This window comes from Gracilinanus agilis, chromosome 2, assembly GCF_016433145.1.
Source record: "Gracilinanus agilis isolate LMUSP501 chromosome 2, AgileGrace, whole genome shotgun sequence".
Taxonomy (NCBI): Eukaryota; Metazoa; Chordata; class Mammalia; order Didelphimorphia; family Didelphidae; genus Gracilinanus; species Gracilinanus agilis.
Window position 1 is genome coordinate 419,365,261 of NC_058131.1, and position 21,658 is coordinate 419,386,918.

A 21,658-nucleotide genomic window follows, 5' to 3' on the forward strand; every position below is an offset into this window, starting at 1 on the left:
GGTAAGTTAGGCCTTGGCTTTTCTGGAGGCTCTAGCCTTAAGGAGGCCTCTCTTATTGGAGGAGGCCTTGTGGCTAGAAGCCTTGTTTAATTAACCTCTGTGCCCCTCTGCTGGGCCTCTAAATTCTTACCTGGTCCGGGACAGAGTTTCTCTTTCTCAATCTCCCTATCTTCAACCTTCCTAATTGTAAATAAACTCCCATAAAAGTCAATTATGACTTGAGATTTTTCCTTAATTGGGGAAATTTCCCCTGGTGACCACCATTTAATCTATTGAACCCATAAAACCCCTTTTTCCTCCTTACAATGGACACCCCCTCATTTTCCAATTTTTTGCTACCACAAAGAGTGCTAACCATTACCTTCTGTCTTAGAACCCATACAAAATGTTGGTTCCAAGGCAGAAGAGTGGTAAGGGTTTGGCAACTGGGTTTAAACAACTTGCCCAGGGTCACATAGTGAGGAAGCGCTTGAGGCTGGATTTGAACTCAGGTCCTACTGATTCCAGACCTGACATTTTGTCCACTTAGCCAACTAGTTGCCCCTGTGAAGTATTTTAAAAGCCAAAATTACATTTATAGCTCATTGATGCTGTTTTCTTTTAAATAATATTTTTTCAATTACATGTAAAAACTTTTTAATGTTCATTAAAAATTTTTTGCGTTCCAAATTTTATCCCTTCTTCCCCTTACTCTGAGATTGTAAGCAGTCCCTCTGCACTTCCTCCTTTCCTGAGACTATAAGCAATCCGATATAGATTTTATATGTACAATCATATAGCCCATTTTTCCACATTAGTCATTTTGGGGAAGAGAGCTCAAATAAAAGAAGAACAAGAAAAAGAAGAAAGAAAGTGAAATATAGTATGTTTTAGTCTGTATCCAGACTCCATCAGTTCTTTCTCTGGAAGCAGATGGCATTTTTCATCATAAATCTATGGGGATTGTCTTAGATCACTGTATTGCTGAGAGTAACTGGGTCATATACAGTAGCTCATCAAAAAATATTGCTATTATGCAGTACAATGTTCTTCTGGCTCTGCTCAATTCATTTTGCATCAGTTCATGCAAATCTTTTCTGTTTTTTTTTTTTCCAAAATCATCCTGCTTGTCATTTCTTATAGCACAATACCAATTGATGGACAACTGCTCAATGTCCAAATCTTTGCTACTATGAAAAGAACTGCAATAAATATTTTTGTACAAATGAGTCCCTCTCCTTTTTTTTTCCCTTTGGGATACAGACCTAGTAATGAGATGAATAGATCAAAGGGTATGCGTAGTTTTAGAATCCTTTGAGCATAGTTCCAAATTGCTCTCCAGAATGGCTAGATCAGAAACCAACTCCACCAACACTGTGTTAGTGTCCCAATTTATCCACATCCCCCTCCAACATTTATCATTTTCCTTTTCTATCATGTTAGCCAATCTGATAGTTACCTCAGAGTTGTTTTAATTTGCATCTTTCTAATCAAGAGTGATTTAGAACATTTTTCATATGATTATAGATAGCTTTGATTTCTTCATCTGAAAATTGCCTATTCATATCCTTTAACCATTACCAATTGGCAAATGACTTATATTTTTATAAATTTGACTTAGTTCTCTATTTGAGAAATGATAACTTTATTAGAGATAGTTGCAATAATAAAAAAAATCCCCCCCTCACTCCAGCTTTCTGTTTTCTTTCTAATCTTGGTTACATTGGCTTTGTATGAAGCCTTTTTATTTTAACATAATCAAAATTATCAATTTTATATCCTATTATGCTCTTTATCAGGTCAAATATTCTTCAGTTATCCCTAGATCTGACAAATAAACTATTCCATGCTTCTCTAATTTGCTTATGTTATCACCCTTTATGTCTAAATCATGTACCCTATACTATAATCAGAGTATCCCTATACTCTGCCATATCATTTTGCAATTTTCCCAACAGTTTTTGTCAAATAGTGAATTCCAGTTTCCAAAGCTTGGATCTTTTGATTTGTCAAACACGAAATTACTGTAGTCATTTCTTCCTAATGTACCTTATGTATTCCAGTGATCCACCACTCTGTTTCTTTGCCACTATCAGATTGTTTTGTTGATTATTGCTTTGTAATACAATTTAGATCTGGTACTGCTAGGTTTCCTTCCTTCACACTTTTTTCATTGTTCCCTTGATATTCTTGACCTTTTGTTCTTCCACTCTTTTCTTTAAAAAAAAAAAAGTCATTTCCTATTGAATCTTCCTTTATAATGAATAAGTACAGCCAACCAAAATAAACCAACACAATGACCACATCTAAGATGTATGTATGCCTCATTCTTCACTTCTTTAAGAGGCAATAAACATGCTTACCATCACTTATGTCTGAAGTCACATGTTGATCCATGGAAACTGGTTTGATTGGTAATGGCCTAACTTCCCAGGATAGCCAAAGCTAAAAAAACCTAGAAACTAGGCATTATAACTCCCACTTCAATGAAGCTGGATTGCCAAAATTAGAGTCAAGTCCCTTAGCATCCTGTCTCTCATTTTAAACAGATTATTAGGCAATTTAGAAAGTATCCTTACTTTACTGGTCCTATATGTAGAATAGGACAATTTCCCATTGGTGTTGTGTTGGCTCACTGTCTAAACCTTATAAGTTTGAATCCTGAGGGGATCTGGGCTTGGAGCATGGATAATGACCACCCTTTTCCTCATCCCCTCAATTTGAGTATTGAGACCATAAACGTTCTCCTCTACCCCTTGTGAATAGCAGTAAATTTTATTAAAAGCTAGTTATCTCTGGGTTCCATTGTAGATCTTCATTTGGGAGCCCCTGCAGAACATCATGATCGGTCATCGTACTGATCAAAATTCTGAAGACTTTCAGTGTTTTTATTTTCCTATACATGTTTTTCCTATTATCAAGATTGTTTTCTTGGTTCTGCTTACTAACCAGTATTTTTCTTTTTCTTTTTTTTTTTTTGGTATTGCTATATAGCTTAGAATAATAGAACACCACAATAGACAAGTCATTTAATATCCTTGAGTTCCAGTTTCTTTCATTTTTAAAATGATTTATTTTAGGAAGAGGCTCAGAGACCTGAATTTGAGAAAGATTATATATAGTTAATCTCAAGGAATATACATATTCTCAATTGTGCACGGAACTTTTACAAAGACTGATGATATGATAGCATATAAATATATTAAGCACAAAAACAGAAAAGCAAAATCCTTTCTTGATCATAATACAATAAAATTTATAATCAATAAAGGATATTTTAAGAAAGGATTAAAATTTAAATGGAAACTAAGTAACCTAATCCCAAAGAGTTGATGAATCAAAAAAATAGCAAAAATAAATAATTACACTAAAGAATCTTCAAGAATGGGACAAAATGGCAAAACCTTTGAGATATAGCCAGAACAATCTTTGGGAAAATTTAATCCTATAAACACTTTAATCAACAAAAAAAAATCCAAAAATATTATTTAATACTGCACTAGAAATGTTAATAATGCCAATGAGAATAAAAATAAGTTGAAGGAATCAGAATGGATTGTGAGGAAGTAAATGGAAATATCTCTTTTCGTAGATATATGATAATATAATTGGAAAATCCTAGAGATTCAGCTAAAATTAGTTGAAACATTTAATAATTTTAGAAAAATAGCAGGATATAAAATAAACCCACATAAAAGCATCAGCATTTTAATATATCACCAACAAAGTCCTGCGAGGAGAGACAGTAAGAGATATTTCATTTAAAAGAACCCTGGATAGTATAAAATACCTGGGAGAAAACTTGCCAAGACAAATCTAAGAACTGTATGAACATAATTGTAAAATACTTTTCATACAACTAAAATCAGATTTAAATAATTGGAGAAATATTCATTGTTCATGGGTGGGCAGAGCCAATATAAAAAAATGACAATTTTACCTAAGCAAATTTACTTATTCAATGCCATCCTGATTGAACTACCAAAATAGTTTTATTGTGCTAGAAAAAAATAATAAAATTAATTTGGAAGAACAAAAGATCAAGAATGTTAAAGGAATTAGTGGGGGAAAAAAGCAAAGTAAGGATGTTTAGCAATACTAAATCTTAAATTGTATTTTAAGGTAGTAATTATCAGAACTCTCTGGTGGAATGGTAAGAAGGCAATGAAGAACTTTAAAGGAGTTTATATTTGATCCTAGACGTAATAGGGAACCCGTAAAGTCTATTGAGTAGATCAGATCTACTCTTTACAAGAATTATTTCGCTAGTTTGGAGTGTGGAATTTAAGAAGGGAAAGTCTTGAGGAAAAGATACCAGTTATAAGGCTATTGAAACAGTTCTGGGATAGTTGATTGGACCTCATTCATTCAACAAATGGTCAGTTATGTTAAGGATTCACACTAGCCTACAGATAAAAAGTCAGATGAATAAGCTCTTTCAGTTTATTGGGTAAAGGACAATAAAAATTGCTAGCATTTACTCAGAGCTTTTATGGTTGAAAAGTACTTAAATATGATCTCACTTTCACTTTATAGGTCTCTTACCCCCCCCCCCCCTTGGGGTTTTAGGGGCTATTTGAAGTGGTGCACCTCACAAAGCTAGTACAGACAACCAGAAGTTCAGATTAGGTACAAAGATTAAGATACAAAGCAGTGTTTATTAATGAGACATAACCTCGATGAAGCAAGCAAACCTTAATGTCGTCCTTAGCATGGGGTACAGGACATTGTCTAGACTGGCTGCTTGTTAGTAAGGGAGTTACTTTCTCATGGATCCCGACTGTATGTTGTTTTGGTTCTGAGCGGCCTGACCCTCACAGGAAAGCTCATTTCTGACTTCTACGTTCCCCAGGGAGAAACAGGTTTTCTGGTCAATGATTTAGTTTACCTCACTTCGATTTTGTTCCCATTTTACCGATTAGGAAACTAAGGGAGACAAGGGGTTGTGTAATGCTCAAGGTCCCTCAGGAGTGGCTGAGACCGAATTTGAATTCAAAGCTTCCCAACTCCAGGTCTTGTCCTCTCTCAGATTATCATCAACTACAGTGCAGCATATATCAGAAGGCAGCAAAATGTATAAATAAAGGTCCAGGGGGAGGAGTGGAAGAAATCGAGGGGATGGAAGTCATTCAAATGTATGTCTTTTATCTGGGTCTAGACTTGCTTCTCAAGGAATGGAAGGACAAACGAAGGAATTGTAAGAATTAAACTCGGCCTTCTCTGAGATCACGTGATCTCAAAACTACCAATTATCTCGACAAACAATGTTGCCTTCAGAGGTATCCGTAGGCCCGCCCTCCCCATGACGTCCAACGAAGTCGCCACTCAATGGCTTAGGGCGCCTGGGAATGTCGTCACGTCTGCTGTGCTCCTGCAATTCCCTGGGATTGAGCCCAAGCTCCTGCTCCATCTCTTACCGCTACTTCCTGGCCGAGCCATGGCCGAAGCGGAGGCCGAGGAGAACGGCGAAGAAGGCGACGTCTTTCGGGAGCCCTTGATTCCAGCTCCTGGCCGGACTGCGGTCTGCGCCCCACGGGCTGGGAGTCTGGCAGCTGCCCCGGCCCTGTGGGAAGAGACCGAGAAGCCTCAGCTCTCCCCCTTCTCTCCCGCGGTCCCCCTCGCGCCCGAGCACCTCCAGCGGGTTCTGGAACAAGTGAGGAAAGCGCCGCCACCGTCGCCACGGCCCCTCGGGATTGTGGGCTCTGGCCTGAGCGGAAGCTACGGCTTCAGTGTAGTGCAGGACGCGGCCCGTCGTTTGCAGGATGCGGCCCAGCAGGTGGCCCAGCACTGGGGCCCTGATCCCCCGCCGCCACCACCTCGGCTCTTGCAGCCTAAGGTGAGGCACTGCTCTCTCCCTCACCCCCCTGCAGTGATTGCTTACGGTTTTTTTTTTGGGGGGGGTTGTAGAACTGTGGGGTCTTTGAAAACCCCACAGTTCCTCTATCCTTATTTTGCATATAGAGGTAAACATTTTTATTAAGGCAACAAGCATTGACTAAGCGTTTAACCTACTCTGACACTACCAAAAGGTTTGCAATTTATTAAGATCCTCACAACAACCCTGGGGAAAGGTACTACTATTATTTTTCACAGTTGAGGAAACTGAGGCACACAGGTTAAACGACTTTCTCGGGGCTACAGAGCTAGTAAGTTTTGAGACTTGTTTCGAACTCAGATCATCCTACTAGGCACAGTGGATTAGCAGAGCTGAGTCTAGACTATAGGATTTAAATCCAGTTTTACATCTTTCAATCCCAGACTCTGAGCTGGGAGGAATTTAAGGAGTGATTTGGGCCAATTTCTGTGCTCTACAATATTTCTTTTTTTTTTTTTTAATTAAAAAAATTTTTTTTTATTTTAAACCCTTAACTTCTGTGTATTGACTTATAGATGGAAGATTGGCAAGGGTAGGCAATGGGGGTCAAGTGACTTGCCCAGGGTCACACAGCTGGGAAGTGTCTGAGGCCAGATTTGAACCTAGGACCTCCTGTCTCTAGGCCTGGCTCTCAATCCACTGAGCTACCCAGCTGCCCCCACTCTACAATATATTTTTTTTTTTTAACCCTTGTACTTCGGTGTATTGTCTCATAGGTGGAAGAGTGGTAAGGGTGGAATGGGGTCAAGTGACTTGCCCAGGGTCACACAGCTGGGAAGTGGCTGAGGTCGGGTTTGAACCTAGGACCTCCTGTCTCTAGGCCTGACTCTCACTCCACTGAGCTACCCAGCTGCCCCTACAATATTTCTGATGAATAGTCATCATCTTCTCTGATAGGGAGCTTTTTATCTACCAATAAAAATTTCTAATCTTTTTGCAGCGATAATTTTTATTGTATTATGCTTTTCTAAATATTTAGCTCAAATATATAAGCTAAATTAAGGAAACATTTATTAGTAACCTGCAGTTAGCAGAATACTGATCCTGAAGCTGTCCAGAAATTAAATAAGATTGGGTCTCTACCTTTATGGATCAGTCTAGTAAGAAAAGGACTTAAGCAAATATCAATAGCCTGGAAACAGGGTTTGTTCAGAAATGGTAGTGAATAGTTCCATTTGTCTGGAACATATGGTATATGGGAGAGGAATAATGTAAGAAAAAGCCTGGGAAAATAAGGTGGCCAGGTTGTGCAGGGCTTTGATTATCAGACTAGGGGGTTTGCTCTTTAGGCTGTAAACAGTAGGGATATTTAAACAAGTGATGAGAAGATGAATTTTTCTTCAGTGTAGTTCTGCTCAAAATCTTTTGCCCCAAGGTTTTCTTTGGCATCCCATTGCCTACAGATGAAATTTTAGTTCCTTAGAATGGCAGAATGTGTCAGACTGAACTCAGCCTTCCTGATTATAAGGCCAGCTAAAATACATTATACCATCTTGCCTCTCCTATAATAATTAAACTCATGGATGCTGATGAAATTACTGGGAGAGTGAGACAAAGACTGAGGGGAGGGAAGGTGGAAGACAAAAGAGGGAAAAGAGAGGAAGGGAAATAAAAGGCCCAGGACAAAACCTTTGGAAACACCCACACTTAGGGGGTGTAATATTCAGATCATTAAGGATTGGAAGAAAACTGAAGAATTTAGAGAGTAGTTTAATGACAGCCGGAGAGAAAAGAGTATCTGAGAAAGGGATAGTCATCTGTGTCAAAGGTAGTAAATAGATCAAGAAGGAGAAGGACTGAGAAAAGACCATCACTGTAGGCAGATAAGAGATTGTTGGTATCTTTGTAGATCGATTTTATTTCAATGAGGTCAGAAGCCAGATTGCAAAAGATTGAGCAATGAATGAGATGAGAAGCAGAGGCAGTGAATGTTCTCAGATTTTGAAGGCTTTTTTGCAAAGGGTTATGTAAAGGTCTTTTAAGGATGTAGGAAACTTGGGTATGTTTGAAGGCTGTGGGGATAGAACTAGTGGATTGGGAGAGATTTAGAGAGAAAATGAAATGGGGGAGAGGCAGCTCCTAACTAGCACAGTAGTTAGAGCTCTGGGCCTGGAATTGGGGGGACCTGGATTCAAATCAGGCCTCAGACATTTCCTAGCTTTGTGATCCTGGGCAAGTCACTTAACCTTGATTGCCTTGTCTTTGCTGCTCTTCTGTCATAAAATTGATAAGACAAAAAGTTAGGACTTAAAAAAAAAAAGAATGAAATCTGGGGAAGACAGAAGGGGATGGGATTAAGTGCATATGAAGAAAGGCTGACCTTAGTAAGGAGATGGGCCACCTCTTTGTCAGAAAGCAGGGAAAAGGAGAATAGGAGATCATTTCAAGGTGTTTTGAGGTGAAGAGGAAGCTTACATTTTGTCAGTAAAGTAGCAGGCAAGTCTTTAGCAGAGAATGGAGGTGGGGAGGGATGAGAATGTAATTGTTTCTGTGGGGAATGAGATAATGCATTCAGTTGTGGAGGAATAAAAGGATTGCCTTGCTAAAGTGAGGTAGTAAGGTTTTATAGTTTGAATTTGTAATATATCCAGTTTGCAAGGTTGTGAGGCTTCTTTCAGCTGTTTAGTGGCTTGTAAGCAGGAACAGTTTCATATAGTGCAGGAGTAATACAGAGCTGAAGTTTAGCAAGAGAAGGGGGTGATAAGACAAGAAGGCAGATTCAATAGCAGAGAGTATATAGAGCTGAAATGGCCACTTACTAGATGATGTTGGAGAGGGAGCAAAGTTAAGTCATGGCCTGAAAAAGTACTGAGGACTGGAAAGATTAGAGCAGTGGTGGTGAACCTGTGGCATGGGTGCCAAAGATGGCACACAGAGCTCTCTCTGGGCACTAGGCCACATCTACCTCTCCCTCCCCCATTTTATTACTAGAAAGGCAGAGGAGCGTGGGTGGAGCTGCTCCCCTCCCCTTCTCCACTGTGCTTGACAACATTTTTTCACATCACTTGCCCTTCCACACAGCAGCCCAATGAGAGTGCTCTCTCCCTCCCTTGTATGTGGTAAGTGGGGGGTGGGGTGGGGCATACATGGTACTTGGTGTGGGGAGTAGGGTGGGGCTTGGCATGGCATGGCACTCCATCTCGAAAAGGTTTGCCATCACTGGATTAGAGGTTTCCTGAGTATGGTAAATAGATTTAAGAGAAGTGAGGAATAGGGAGAGGGAAAATGATAGGTCATAGTTTGATAGTCAAGTGTCAGAGTTTATAATTAAAGAGATGAAATACTTGTGGTTAATTATGAGGTCTAGTTTATGGGTTTTAGTTTATAACTTTATGGCTGAGCTGGAATTGAAGGAGTAGGAAATGGAATTTAAGGATGTTGAATTAGGAGTTTGAGGTAGTACCTTTGTAAATATTCAGCTTGTTTAGAGAAGGGTAGGAGTTGAAGAAAAGAAAGTGATCCAAATGCTGAACTCCTTGAGAAAGGAGAGAGAATGACCCAGTTTTACTACAAAGTAGGTTATGTGGAAAATTCTGATTTAAGTGGACTTCAAAGGAGGAAAACTTGCTATGGAATGAAGTAAAGGGAGCATCAGGAATTACCTGTACAAGTAAGTAAGGAGTATTCCAGCTCTCCTTCAAGAACAAATGTTGTTAGAGGTATGAGAAAAGGTATAGCTGGCACTAGGGAGGAAAGTGGGGAATAAAGCCTTGCTTGACCCTTCAAGTATCAAGGCATCTCTTGACATTTCTGAACTGTCACAGGTGTTTGCTACCTCTCTTTTTGAACTTTTATTTAGAATCATGTTTATAAAAAAAGAAACTTTTTTTATAAAGAAGAAAAAAAATTCAGCAAAATCAATCAATGCATTGAAAAAAATAGACATTTGTAAATGTTCCGTATCCATGGACTATCCTCACCTCTGCACAGGGTGGGAGAAGGTGTCCTTTTCTCTTTTCTTTTTGGAGTCACCCAAAAGATACCTATGTTATCTATAACTTTGTAACATCCATTTCTAACTTTTATTGGTGTTGTTTTTTTCATTTTCATTGTTACATGGCCCTGTCTATTTCATTTGTTTTTATCATTCCTGTTTTCACTGTATTTATCTTATTCATTTCTCATAGTAGTGATATTCACATTATATTCTGTTTATTTTCCATTGAGTATCAGACTTTGTTTCCAGTTCTTTGCTACCACAAAAAATGCTGCTATAAATGTTCTAGAATACTGAATACCTTTCTTTTTACCTATGAAGATGTCATCTGTTTCAACTTTCATCTGAACAGAATTTCCTTTGTTAAGAGTCCATGAAAAGTCTAGCCTTGCTTGAAGGCCTCTAGTGATGGGAAATTCACTCTCTACTGAGGCTGCCAGTTATATCTTGTTGAAAATAATTAAATACTGGGAAGCAATTATCTGAGCTAAACTGACATTTATTAGTAAATTACAGCATCAGGGTCCCAAGACCCACCCAGTGCAGTCTAAAGACTCAGAGCTCATTTGTCTATTGGTATAGAGTCAGATTACATACTCTCCCTCACTTAAAAGGGGGTGGTCTTCTGAATAGTTCATCTCAGAAGGGACAACCAGGGGTTTTGTCTTTTTAAAGGTCTCCTTCAAGAAGGTCAGATCTTTTTTATCTCTAGTCTATTCCATACATGGTGAAAATAAAGATGACCAAGGTCATTCTAGCTTCAAAGCCAACTGAGATAATATTTGGACACATTGTAGGATGTTAGGCATCCCTTGGCAGGGATGTTTTTGCTAGGCATTTCAAGGGATTTTCTTTGTTATTCTACTCACAGTATGAGAATTGATTACTAACTTTCATACAATGAGCTTTTTCATAAAACTCAATTAAAAATTGAATTTGTTATGCAATATTAAATCTATGATTGCAATTTATCATTATAATACTGGCTATTTAATAGGATTACATGCAGAGGATATACAATTATACTGAGGCATAAAATAGTGGATATAAACTGGTCACTTAATCAGATTATCTTTTACCATCTTACATTTGTTATTAAAAGAGGATATTTGTTACAAAATGTTATATGTTTATTGTCTTACTACTTCCCTTATACTATAAACTCCTTAGGATTAGTGTGGCCCTATTTTATTCTTCAGTGTCTCTCCATAATGTTTAGTGCACTGTCGTTCACTTAGAAGTTAAATGAATATTTGTAGCAAAGCAAAGACCAGAAACCCAAGTCCTAACCTTTTTCTGTTCCACAAAGGGATCCAACCCAGACACAAAAGAAGCTGGAACATGGAGAACATTGTGTAAAATAGCTTAGATCAGTGGCATCAAACTCAAGTAGAAATTAGGCTCCTAATCTATACATAGGGTTTCTTGTGGGCCACATATTCACTTATTTATAAAATGTATTATTATCAATGTTTTATTGTATTTTTATTTATTTTGTTAAATGTTTTATAATTCTAGTTCGGAAAGTACTTGGAGTGTCTTTGGTCCATTATGTTTGATCCTGGCCATCATGAAGCTTGTACTTTATAAGTGTGATAAAACACAAATACAAATAACTGTAATATAAATTATTACACAGATCTTTTAAAGAGTTACAAAATAATGCTATTTGATATGTATATGTGGGAGAAAGTTACCAGCCAGAGAATCAGGAAAGACTTCCTGAAAGAGGTAGCTTTCTAGTTGGGTTTAAGATGGGTTGAAATTCAATAGGGAGAGAAGGTAGAGGGAAAATGTTCCAGATTGATTATATAAATTAAGACTCAGAGAGTGGGAAAGTATAGGTTCTGTTTATGGGAGGACAAATGGTACTGTTTTACTGGAGTATAAGAATGCATGGTGGGGGAATAATGTAAACTAAAACTGGAAGGGTAAGGTGGGTGGTATTAGGTTGTGGAGAACTTTGAGGAAAAGGAATATGGATATTGAATAAAACTAGTAGTATGGAGTTATTAAAGTTTTGAGCATAGATGTAAAAAAGTTAGAACTGTATATAAAGAAGGTTATTATGGCACTGATATAAAGGATATCTTTATCCTTTGGAAGGAGGGGAGTTACAAATATTATACTTGATACAACATAATCCAGGCAATTATCACTTTGGCACTTAAAAGAATGAAGACTTGTTGAACATCAGAATCAGATATTTCTGATACTTCCTCCATACCAGAGATTTCATTTGTTTTCTATGATAGTGTAACAAGTTACATTTACAGTGATATTTATCAGGCTTTCAGTATGAATTTTCATTATGTGCCAAAATGACATATATATCAGATCTCTCCTTATTAGAATAATTGGTGAACAAAGTTACAGGTGGCTTTGAAAGATTTGGTCCATTTTTTTTTTATGAGTAACATATTCTTTCTGGACTTAAAGCACTAAGGGTATAATCTATTTTTGCTTGTACCATAAAATGACTTGTGTTGGTGCCTAAAATTGCTTATTTTAGTGTTGCTGCATGGCAACAAAACATGGAATATGACCATTCCTGAACAACCATTCCTGAAAATGAAATATCACTCCAGAGGTCAATCTAGATGACATAATGGGAGTGCTTAGGTTATAACATGTAACCAACATTGAACTTCAAAGAATAAGAGTAAAAGATATCAGGGTAATGTATGGTAGGAAGAGAGGATACACTGGTCATATGGAGAAGATAAGAAATGACAGGTGAACAATTAAGAGTACTCCTTTGGAATCCTGGAGATATCAGGAAAAAGCAAAGAAGGCCTCTAGCACATTAGGTGTTGTTCCTCCCCCCCCCCCCCCCAACTGTAGTGAATTTAGGAGAAGATGTGGATGAGTTGTATAGGAAGGGGAAGCATAGATGGGTTGGGATCTAACATAGGAGGAAACATTCATACCATTAAATCACAGATCCATTTGAGTATGCCTTGATAAACATTTTACCTGTTTCACAAAGTTTTAAAGTTGAGACTAGTTTACGTGACTATATACTCTATACTTTTGGCATAATATATTAATTTGACACTGATTTTGAGTTATATATTCATTGCCTTATTTGAAGATAGCCAAATGTACACTCTCCTTCTTTTACAAAAAAGTAGCATCAATGTTGCTACTCTTGTGCTGCTGAAAGAAGACATGGTCCCACTACAAGTTGTTTCTGTTTCTCATCTGATTGGATACTTGTGATAGATGAGGTTTGATTTGGGCTAGTCCCTCAAGACCCTAAGGCCTTGATGGCAAATCTGTGGCATGTATGCTAAGATGGCATCTCTCTGTGGGCATGTGTAGGCCCCTTGCTTGGCCAATTGGGAGCCTGGCCTGGCCCCTGAATGCAAGAGGTTGGCATTCTAGCCTCCCTCTACCTTCTCAGAGGCTTGAGCCTCTCTGGCTGGCCTGCTGCATAGCTGCAGCCCCGCCTCCCTGGAGCAGCAGTCATGGCAGACCCACCCCTGAATGCAGGGGTGGGAGGAGCACTGCATGCAGTCAGGGGTAATAGCACACAGTTGGGGACAGGGCATAGCATGCAATGGGGGAGGGCATGGGCATGCACAGCACAGGGTCCCCAAAAGGCTCACCACCACTTCCATAAGGGCTCTGTATTAGAACAAAATAAGACATTTTTTTAGACCTTTATCTTCTCTCTTGGATTCAATACTGTGTATTGGTTCTAAGGCAGAAGAAAGGTAAGAGCTAGGCAGTGGGAGATTAAGTGACTTGCCCAGGGTCACACAGCTAGGAAACGCCTGAGGCTGGATTCAAACCCAGAACCTCCTGTTTTTAGGTCTGCTTCCCAATCCATCAACTTCCTAGCTGCCCCCAAAATGAGACACTCTTAAGTCATTCAACCGTTAATAAAAAAGAAATTCACTTCCATTGGCAGGATACTTGACAAGATAAGCATTGAAAATACCTTGAATTGTCTGGCTGAGTAAAGTTCCCTTGCCTCAGTTATTCATTATTATTATTGAGCCTAGCCTCTGCCTGCCCCTGGAGCATCTTATGACTTATTTATTTTTTGGGGAGCATTCCTTATAACTTTTATAAAGGGAACAAAGTTACAGTCTGGGCCTTTTGTCCCCTAAACCAGCCAAGACTTTTTTTAGTTCAACCTTTTTTTCTCCTTTTATAATTTATAATTATAATTTTATTTTGCAAGTATCAACAAAAAAAGTAGATGAAAGCTATTATTATTAGCTAGAGTTTTCTGAGAAGGTGGTGAAGGGTCTAGAGATCATGCCATGTGAAGATTTATTAAAGGAATAGGAGTGGTTTAGCTTAAAAAAGAGAACTCTTAAGATAACTGTATTCAAGTATTTGAAGGATTGTCACATTGAAGAGAGATTAGATTTACTCTGCTTTTCCCTACAAAACAGAATTAGGAGTAATTAGCAAAAGTTACAGAGGCATATTTCAGCTTAATATAAGGGAGGGAAACTCATTTCAGTTCTCACCTAGATGACTGCCATAATATCCTAGTTGGACTTGTTTCTAGTCTTTTTCCTCTCTAAAGCACCCCCATGTTGCTGCCAAGGAAATCTTCCAAAATGACAAGCCTGATTTCATCATTCATCTTGCTCAAGAAACTTCAGTTGTCTCTAGGATAAGAAACAAACTCATCTTCTCAATTAAAATTCTTTACAATTTGATTCTGACCTTCCTTTCTGGACTTGTTGCATATTACTCTTTTTCAAACTAGTCTCTTATTCCTGTTCTCTCTTATCTTCTGTGCCTTTGCTATTCTATATTCCTGAAATGCACTCCTGATTTACCTTCACAATATTTAATCTTTAGTTTCCCTTAGGATTATTTCCTAAACTTTTTTTTCCTCTGTCAGTTGTTAGTGTTCTCTCCCCCTTCTCAAATCATCATGCATATTTATGTGTGCTTTCCCTTGTCCACAGTAAATGTTTAAAGAACAAATGCTGATTGGACTAGAGTGGAAGCTTCTGTTTTTTAATTAAAAATTTTTTAATTTAGAATATTTTTCCATAGTTACATGATTCATGTTCTTTTCCTCCCCTCTTCCCTCGTCCCTCCCATAGCCAACGTGCAATTCAATTGGGTTTTACAAGTATCATTGATCAATACCTATTTCTATCTATTTCCACATCATTTTTGCAATAGAGTGATCATTTAAAGTCAACATCCCCAATCATCTCCCCATAGAACCATGTTTTAAAGGAAATGTCTTTCTTTCCCATTTCTACTCCCACAGTTCTTTCTCTGGATGTGAATAGCGTTTTTTTCTCATAAATCCCTCAGAATTGTCCTGGATCACTGCATTGCTGCTACTAGAGAAGTCCATTACATTTGATTGTGCCACAGTGTATCAGTCTCTGTGTACAATATTTTCCTGGTTCTGCTCTGTCTAAGATAGATTCCTACCCCCTTATACTTGATTGGATTTTAGTGATAGTGACAAGTTATAATATTGTGATTCTAAAGTGATTAGTATAATTCCATTATAATCTTAATTACAATTAGTAGAATTCATGATTTTTGTAAGGATCTCTAACTAAAGCATAAAACTGCTTCTAAGGGGACTTTCTACCCCCTCCCTAAGTTGGCACTTCCCTTCTATCGTGAGATTCTGACCATCCGAGTTTCATGTCCGATATTGTGCAAGTATGCACACCCTTCCTTATTGGGAAATAACCATCTTTCCCAGCTTCATCAGATGAGCCCTGAGGTAATGGTCATCAGTATTTCTTAATAAGGATATTGTCTTGTGATTTGACCTTTAAACTAATATGGGTTTTTCTAAATGAACTAACCAGTCAGCTTTGTAGTTGGGTAACAGTTTCTAAAAAAGATCTACATGATGCTGCGTCTTAGGATATGTCATAATCCTTGTTTGGAAATATTCACTTTGTTACTGTCCTAGTATATAAACCAGGCCTCTGCTGCCTGGCTCTGTCTCTCGCTGAGGTGCAACTATGTAACACATGCGAGATTCTGGGTTTGTCTGGGAGAGTTGGCCCTATTCCAATAAACTCTAAAATTTTACCTTGATTTGGAGAAATTTGGCTTTTTGACTTTGTTTACCTAAATTGTCTATATCTAGGCGGTGGGATAAAAACTTCCACAATAGCTCATTTCACTCTGCATCAGTTCCTGGAGGTCATACCAGTTCCCATGGAATTCCTCCAGTTCATTATTCCTTTTAGCACAATAGTATTCCATAACCAAGAGAACCACAACTTGTTCATCCATTCTCCAATCGATGGACACCCTCTCATTTTCCAATTTTTTGCCACCACAAAGAGCGTGGCTATGAATATTTTTGTACACGAATTTTTCCTTATTATCTCTTTGGGGTACAGACCCAGCAGTGGTATGGCTGGATCAAAGGGCAGGCCATCCTTCCAGAATGATTGGATTAATTCACAACTCCACCAGCAATGCCTTACTGTCTCAATTTTGCCACATCCCCTCCAACATTTAATACTTTCCTTTGCTGCCATATTAGTTAATCTGCTAGGTGTGAAGTGGCATTTCAGAGTTGTTTTGATTTGCATTTCTGTAATTATAAGAGATTTAGTACACTTTTTCATGTGTTTATTGATAATTTTGATTTCTTTATCTGAACATTTCCTGTTCATTTCCCTTGCCCATTTATCATTTGGGGAATGGCTTGATTATTTGGATAATTTAGTTCCTCATAAATCTGAGAAATTAGACCTTTGTCAGAGGTTTTGTTATAAAGATTTTTTTCCCTAATTTGTTGATTCCCTTCTAATTTTGGTTGCATTGGTTTTGTTTGTACAAAACTTTTAATTTAATGTAATCAGAATTATTCATTTTATATTTTGTAATATTCTCCATTTCTTGTTTGGTCTTAAATTCTTTCCTTTCTTATAGATCTGATAGGTATACTATATTCTATGTTTACCTAATTTGCTTATAGTTTCCTTCTTTATATTTGTCATTCATCCATTCTGAATTTATCTTGGTGTAGGGTATGAGATGTTGATCTAGAGCAGGGGTCAGCAACCTTTTTGGCCGTGAGAGCCATAAACGCCACATTTTTAAAAGTGTAATTTCGTGAGAGCCGTACGTGCTCACAGTGCTTGCTCCTGTAACAGTGCCTGAAAAAAAATTGACTTTATGGTTCCTGCAGAAAGAGCCATACGTTGCCAACCCCTGATCTAGACCTAATCTCTCCCATACTGTTTTCCAAATTTCCCAGCAGTTTTTGTCAAACAGCGGGTTCTTGTCCCAAAAGCCGGGATCTTTGGTTTTATGGTATACCATCTTGCTGAGGGCATTTACCCCAAAACTATTCCATTGATCCTCCCTTCTGTCTCTTAACCAGTACCATATTGTTTTGATGATCAGTGCTTTATAGTACAGTTTAAGATCTGGTACTGCTAGGCTCCCATCTTTCACATTTTTTTTTCATTATTTCCCTTGATATTCTTGATCTTTTGTTTTTCCAAATGAATTTTCTTATAATTTGTTCTAATTCATGAAAAAAGTTTCTTGGTAATTTGATAGGTATGGCACTGAATAAGTAAATTAATTTGGTTAGGATTGTCATTTTTATTATGTTAGCTTGTTCTACCCATGAGCAGTTAATGTTTTTCCAATTATTTAGATCTAGTTTTAATTGTGTGGAAAGTGTTTTGTAGTTGTATTCATACAATTCCTGTGTTTGTCTTGGCAAATATATTCCTAAATATTTTATATTGTGATTTTAAATGGAATTTCTTTTTCTAATTCTTGCTGCTGAGTTGTGTTGGAAAAATATAGAAATGCTGATTTATGTGGGTTTATTTTGAATCCTGTAACTTTGCTAAAGTTGTTGATTATTTCTACCAGCTTTTGGAGTAGAAAACTTCTTAACAATTAGAGCTATTTAAAAGTGAAATGGGCTCCTTTGAGAAGTATTGATTTCCTTGGATTGCAACTCTTAAATTTGATAAAATTTTCTACCTGAATTCTTCAAGCAGAGACTGGATGACCACTTACTGAGTTAGAGGGAACATTTAACATCTTTGTAGTGCTTATTTAGAAGTGACATGATTATGGTCTTAATGTTGAATATTGGATTCAAAGTCATGAGAGCTATGCTGTAGCAATTTAGAAAAGAACATAACTTTGTATTTATGTCTTTTTAAAAAATTTTTTGTGTTCAAGGAACTAGAAGCCATTCGTGTCAAGGTAAAATCTGGAGAAAGGCCAATGCCACCTCTTGCAGCAATCCAGCCCAAAACAATAACTTTGAGTCATCCATTCAATGGGAATACAGATTTATTAGGATTAAGTGTTGTTAATCCTTCAATTATCCGGATACAGCCTCTTAAAAGAACTGAAGAACAGGATTTAGCAAATACTTCACCTCTACCTCCTCTTCAGCTTCTTGTACAGAGACCTCTGCCCCCTCTTGGACCAGTTTCTGTGGAGAAGTTTATGGCACATAAAATACAAAATGGACAGAGAGCTACATTTATTCCTTTGTCTGCCTCGAACACTTCAGCAATTACATCTTCAGCAGTTACATCCAATTCAGCAAATTTACTTATTTCCACCCCTGAAAGTGAGTGCACTGAGAAGCTCAAAAAATCTTTAAAAGTGAAAACCCGATCAGGGCGGATTTCACGGCCACCAAAGTATAAAGCTAAAGATTATAAATTCATCAAAACTCAGGATTTAGCTGATGGGCACCAGTCAGATTCTGATGACTATTCAGAACTTAATGTGGAAGAGGAAGATGATGGGAGAGGGAAAGATACATTATTTGATTCTTCAAGTGGTTACCTGAAACCTAAAACATTTAAGTGTCAGACTTGTGAAAAGTCATATATAGGACAAGGAGGACTGGCACGACATTATAAGCTTAATCCAGGTCATGGGCAACTGGAACCTAAAATACTGATACCTGATAAACCCAATGGAAATGGAGGAGCTGGAGATGACACTGTGAATAGAGTGACTCCTGAACCATCAATTCTAACTGCTTTAAATAGTGAAAGTAATCTAGCTCCTTGTGTGGCAGAGTCAGATCCAGCATGGAATGGGCAACAGGTAAAACTGCTTTTTTCTTGGATTTCCTATCTCCTATCTCTATTCATGTAATTAATTTTAAACTAGAAACTCCCTTGAGATTTATGAGCAGCCATTCTTGTATACTGGAAATGTCTTCATAGTGCAAATTACAGAGGGAAACAGATTAGAGTGAACATTCAGTTTAACTGTCTTCTCTTACCTCTAAGCTAGATAGTTAATAAGAGCCTAGAATGTATCAGAGTTTATATGATGAAAGTTTAGCTGCTGGATGACCTTTAAAAGGGTAGTTTATAGAGCTCTCTTTGTCTAAACATACATACACAAATTCATCGTCATTCTTTTTCTTTAACTAGATCTATTTAACAAATATTTAGGCCACCATAAATTGCTTTGTTGCAATTTAGCCACCATAAACTGCTGTATTATAAGGCACTTTGCAATACGTTCCATATCTTTTTTCCTAAATAAGCAGATCCCAAAATCCAACTGAGTAGGTTTTGTAGAGGAAGACATTTCTCTTCTGGAACTTATGGGGATAACAGATTTAAGAGATTTGTCATCCCCAGCTGATAAGGAATCATATCCTTGTCTAGGGATAGGTCTGGGGAAGCCTTTAAGATAAGTTAAGACTTACAGGATTTTCTACTCTTAAGACAGTATGTACTTTACACTTTTAAGTGTTTTACCCTTGTATATTCTGAAATATTCTATTTTCATTTAACCTTACAAGCAGGCATAAGGAACAGATCTGTAATTTGTTGGTTTAGAGATTCCTGGATGAGAAAAGCTCTATCAATGGAGTTTTGGCATCTTCTCTTTACAATTTATAATCTCAAGGCATTGCCTAGAGTTGTGTTGGCAAACTTATGGTACGCATGCCAGGAGGGGCTGCTCTCTTTCCCCTCTCCACATGGGCCTGAGGACAATTCTCTCATCACCTGCCCCTCTGCCTAGCAGTCCAATGGGAGTGCTTCCTTCCTACCTGTCTAGGGTAATGCGGGTGGGGCTCACATGCTTCATGAAGATTGCAGTTTGGTTACTCAGTCTCTAAAAGGTTCGCTATCACTGACCTAGAGCAATGAGAAATTAAATTACTTGTCCAGGGTCAAAAAGCCTGATAGGACTTGAACCATTATGCCACACTCCTCTTGCCCTGGCAGATAAAACTAGAAAACATAATCATGTGATTTGGATTGTATGGAAATATTGGAAGTGAACAAAAGGACAAGGAATTGGTTTGTTTTTCCCTAACATAGTTCTATAATGATATCTTTCATCATTGCTTAACTTATCAGTAAGTTATTGGTAATGTGCTCCTTGAGTGACTCACCAAATACCAAAATACCAAAGATTGGTATTTTGTGATTTGATGCCATGTAGCACCACCAGAATATTATCATCATCATCATCATCATCATCATCATTATTATTATTATTAGGTTTTTGTTTCAGTCAGAAGTTTGAGATTATTAAAAACACTGTTCAGTTTCTCAAGGCAACCCAGCTAACCGTTTTATTTTCTGTTCAGTTAGTTTTTTTTGATAATTTTTTCTTTCTTGACATTTCTATCACTATTTCCCTCCCCTTTCTTCATTTAATCCTATCCCTCCAAAAAATCTTCCTTTGTAAGCAAAGTGAAACAAAACAAATCCACACATTATCTGAAAATGTAAGTCATTCTGCATGTATAGTCCATCAATATCCATTTATAATCAGTTGTTGAGAAACATGCTTCATAGGATTGTGATTGGTCGTTGTGTTAATCATTGTTCTTAAATATTTTAAAAACATATTTTAAAGTTATGTACTGATAGGAGACTGGCTTTGGGGGAGAAGGGAGAAAGAGAGAAATCCCATGTGGATGATAAGTTGACAGAGTTGAGAGGGCTGTGAACAGGATCACAGATTCCATTTTATTGAGCATATAGGTCCAATATTTATATAGTTTCCACATTCTTGGATCAAGGGAAAAGCATACATCCTTGATCAGCCAATTAGAGTGTCCAGCTGCAGTTAGGAGTATTCTTCACCCAATGGTAATCTTCAAAGCTTCTTTTGGTCTGTCATTGCTGACATAAGGATTTCTTTAGAAGTACTATAGTACCAAGGCCACTTGTCCCAGAGATAGAGCTTGAGGTTTCTAAGGAATGAAATTTAAGGGTTTGACTAAATATATGAGAATTCTAAGTTAGTACTGTCATTGCCTATTTAAAAATATTATAGCTCAAGTCAAATTGATTTTCAGTAGCTTTATTTACAAAGAGGTGGAAAGAATGAAAGTAGAGAAATGTAAAAGAGGGTAGTGTAAGAAGTCTAGCTTATCCTAAATGTTGTTCTGTCCCTGCCTCCACCCAGGCAGGGCTCGTTAACCCCTCAGCCAGAGGACTTGGTGGTGAATTAAGCAAGGGTTCAACCCATTTGGCCTTCTCCAAGAAGGGGAGGCCTCTCTGGAACTAATCTCTCCAGAAGCCAGGAAAGGAAGGTCAGCTTTTCACTCACCCAAGCTAAAGCTCCAAAGGGAGAAGATCCAGGAGCAGTCTTACCAGAAGCAATCCAGGAGCCAAAGTCCCAGGTTGAAGTCCCAATTTGTAGCTCCAAGCCTCAGTCTCCATCCAGGATCATCTAAGCCCCAGATTTAGGCCAAAGACCTCTCGGACAGGAAGTTCAAGACCCTTTATAGTCCTTTCTCCATGTCACTTCCTGTCCCTTCCTCCATTTTACGGGAGCCAATTGCAGTCTTTAAATTTGCTTAGCACTGCCTAGAGGGTGGTCAGTTGTCTCTGGGTTTTCACCCACTTTTAGTAAGTGGCTTGCCAACCTTC

The 21,658-nt window shown here is 37.9% G+C and overlaps 1 protein-coding gene across 1 annotated transcript in view; it reads left to right on the forward strand.

The window, feature by feature from the left end:
* Positions 1–5,228: 5,228 nt before the first annotated feature.
* The window catches only part of ZNF839 (zinc finger protein 839), a gene marked incomplete at its 5' end in the record, with an annotated part of 41,093 nt that continues 24,663 nt past the window's right edge, over positions 5,229–21,658 (forward strand). Inside the window, 3 exon segments of the mRNA XM_044659905.1 lie at positions 5,229–5,274; positions 5,277–5,815; positions 17,967–18,854. Of these exon segments, the coding sequence (XP_044515840.1) occupies positions 5,229–5,274; positions 5,277–5,815; positions 17,967–18,854 (1,473 nt within the window).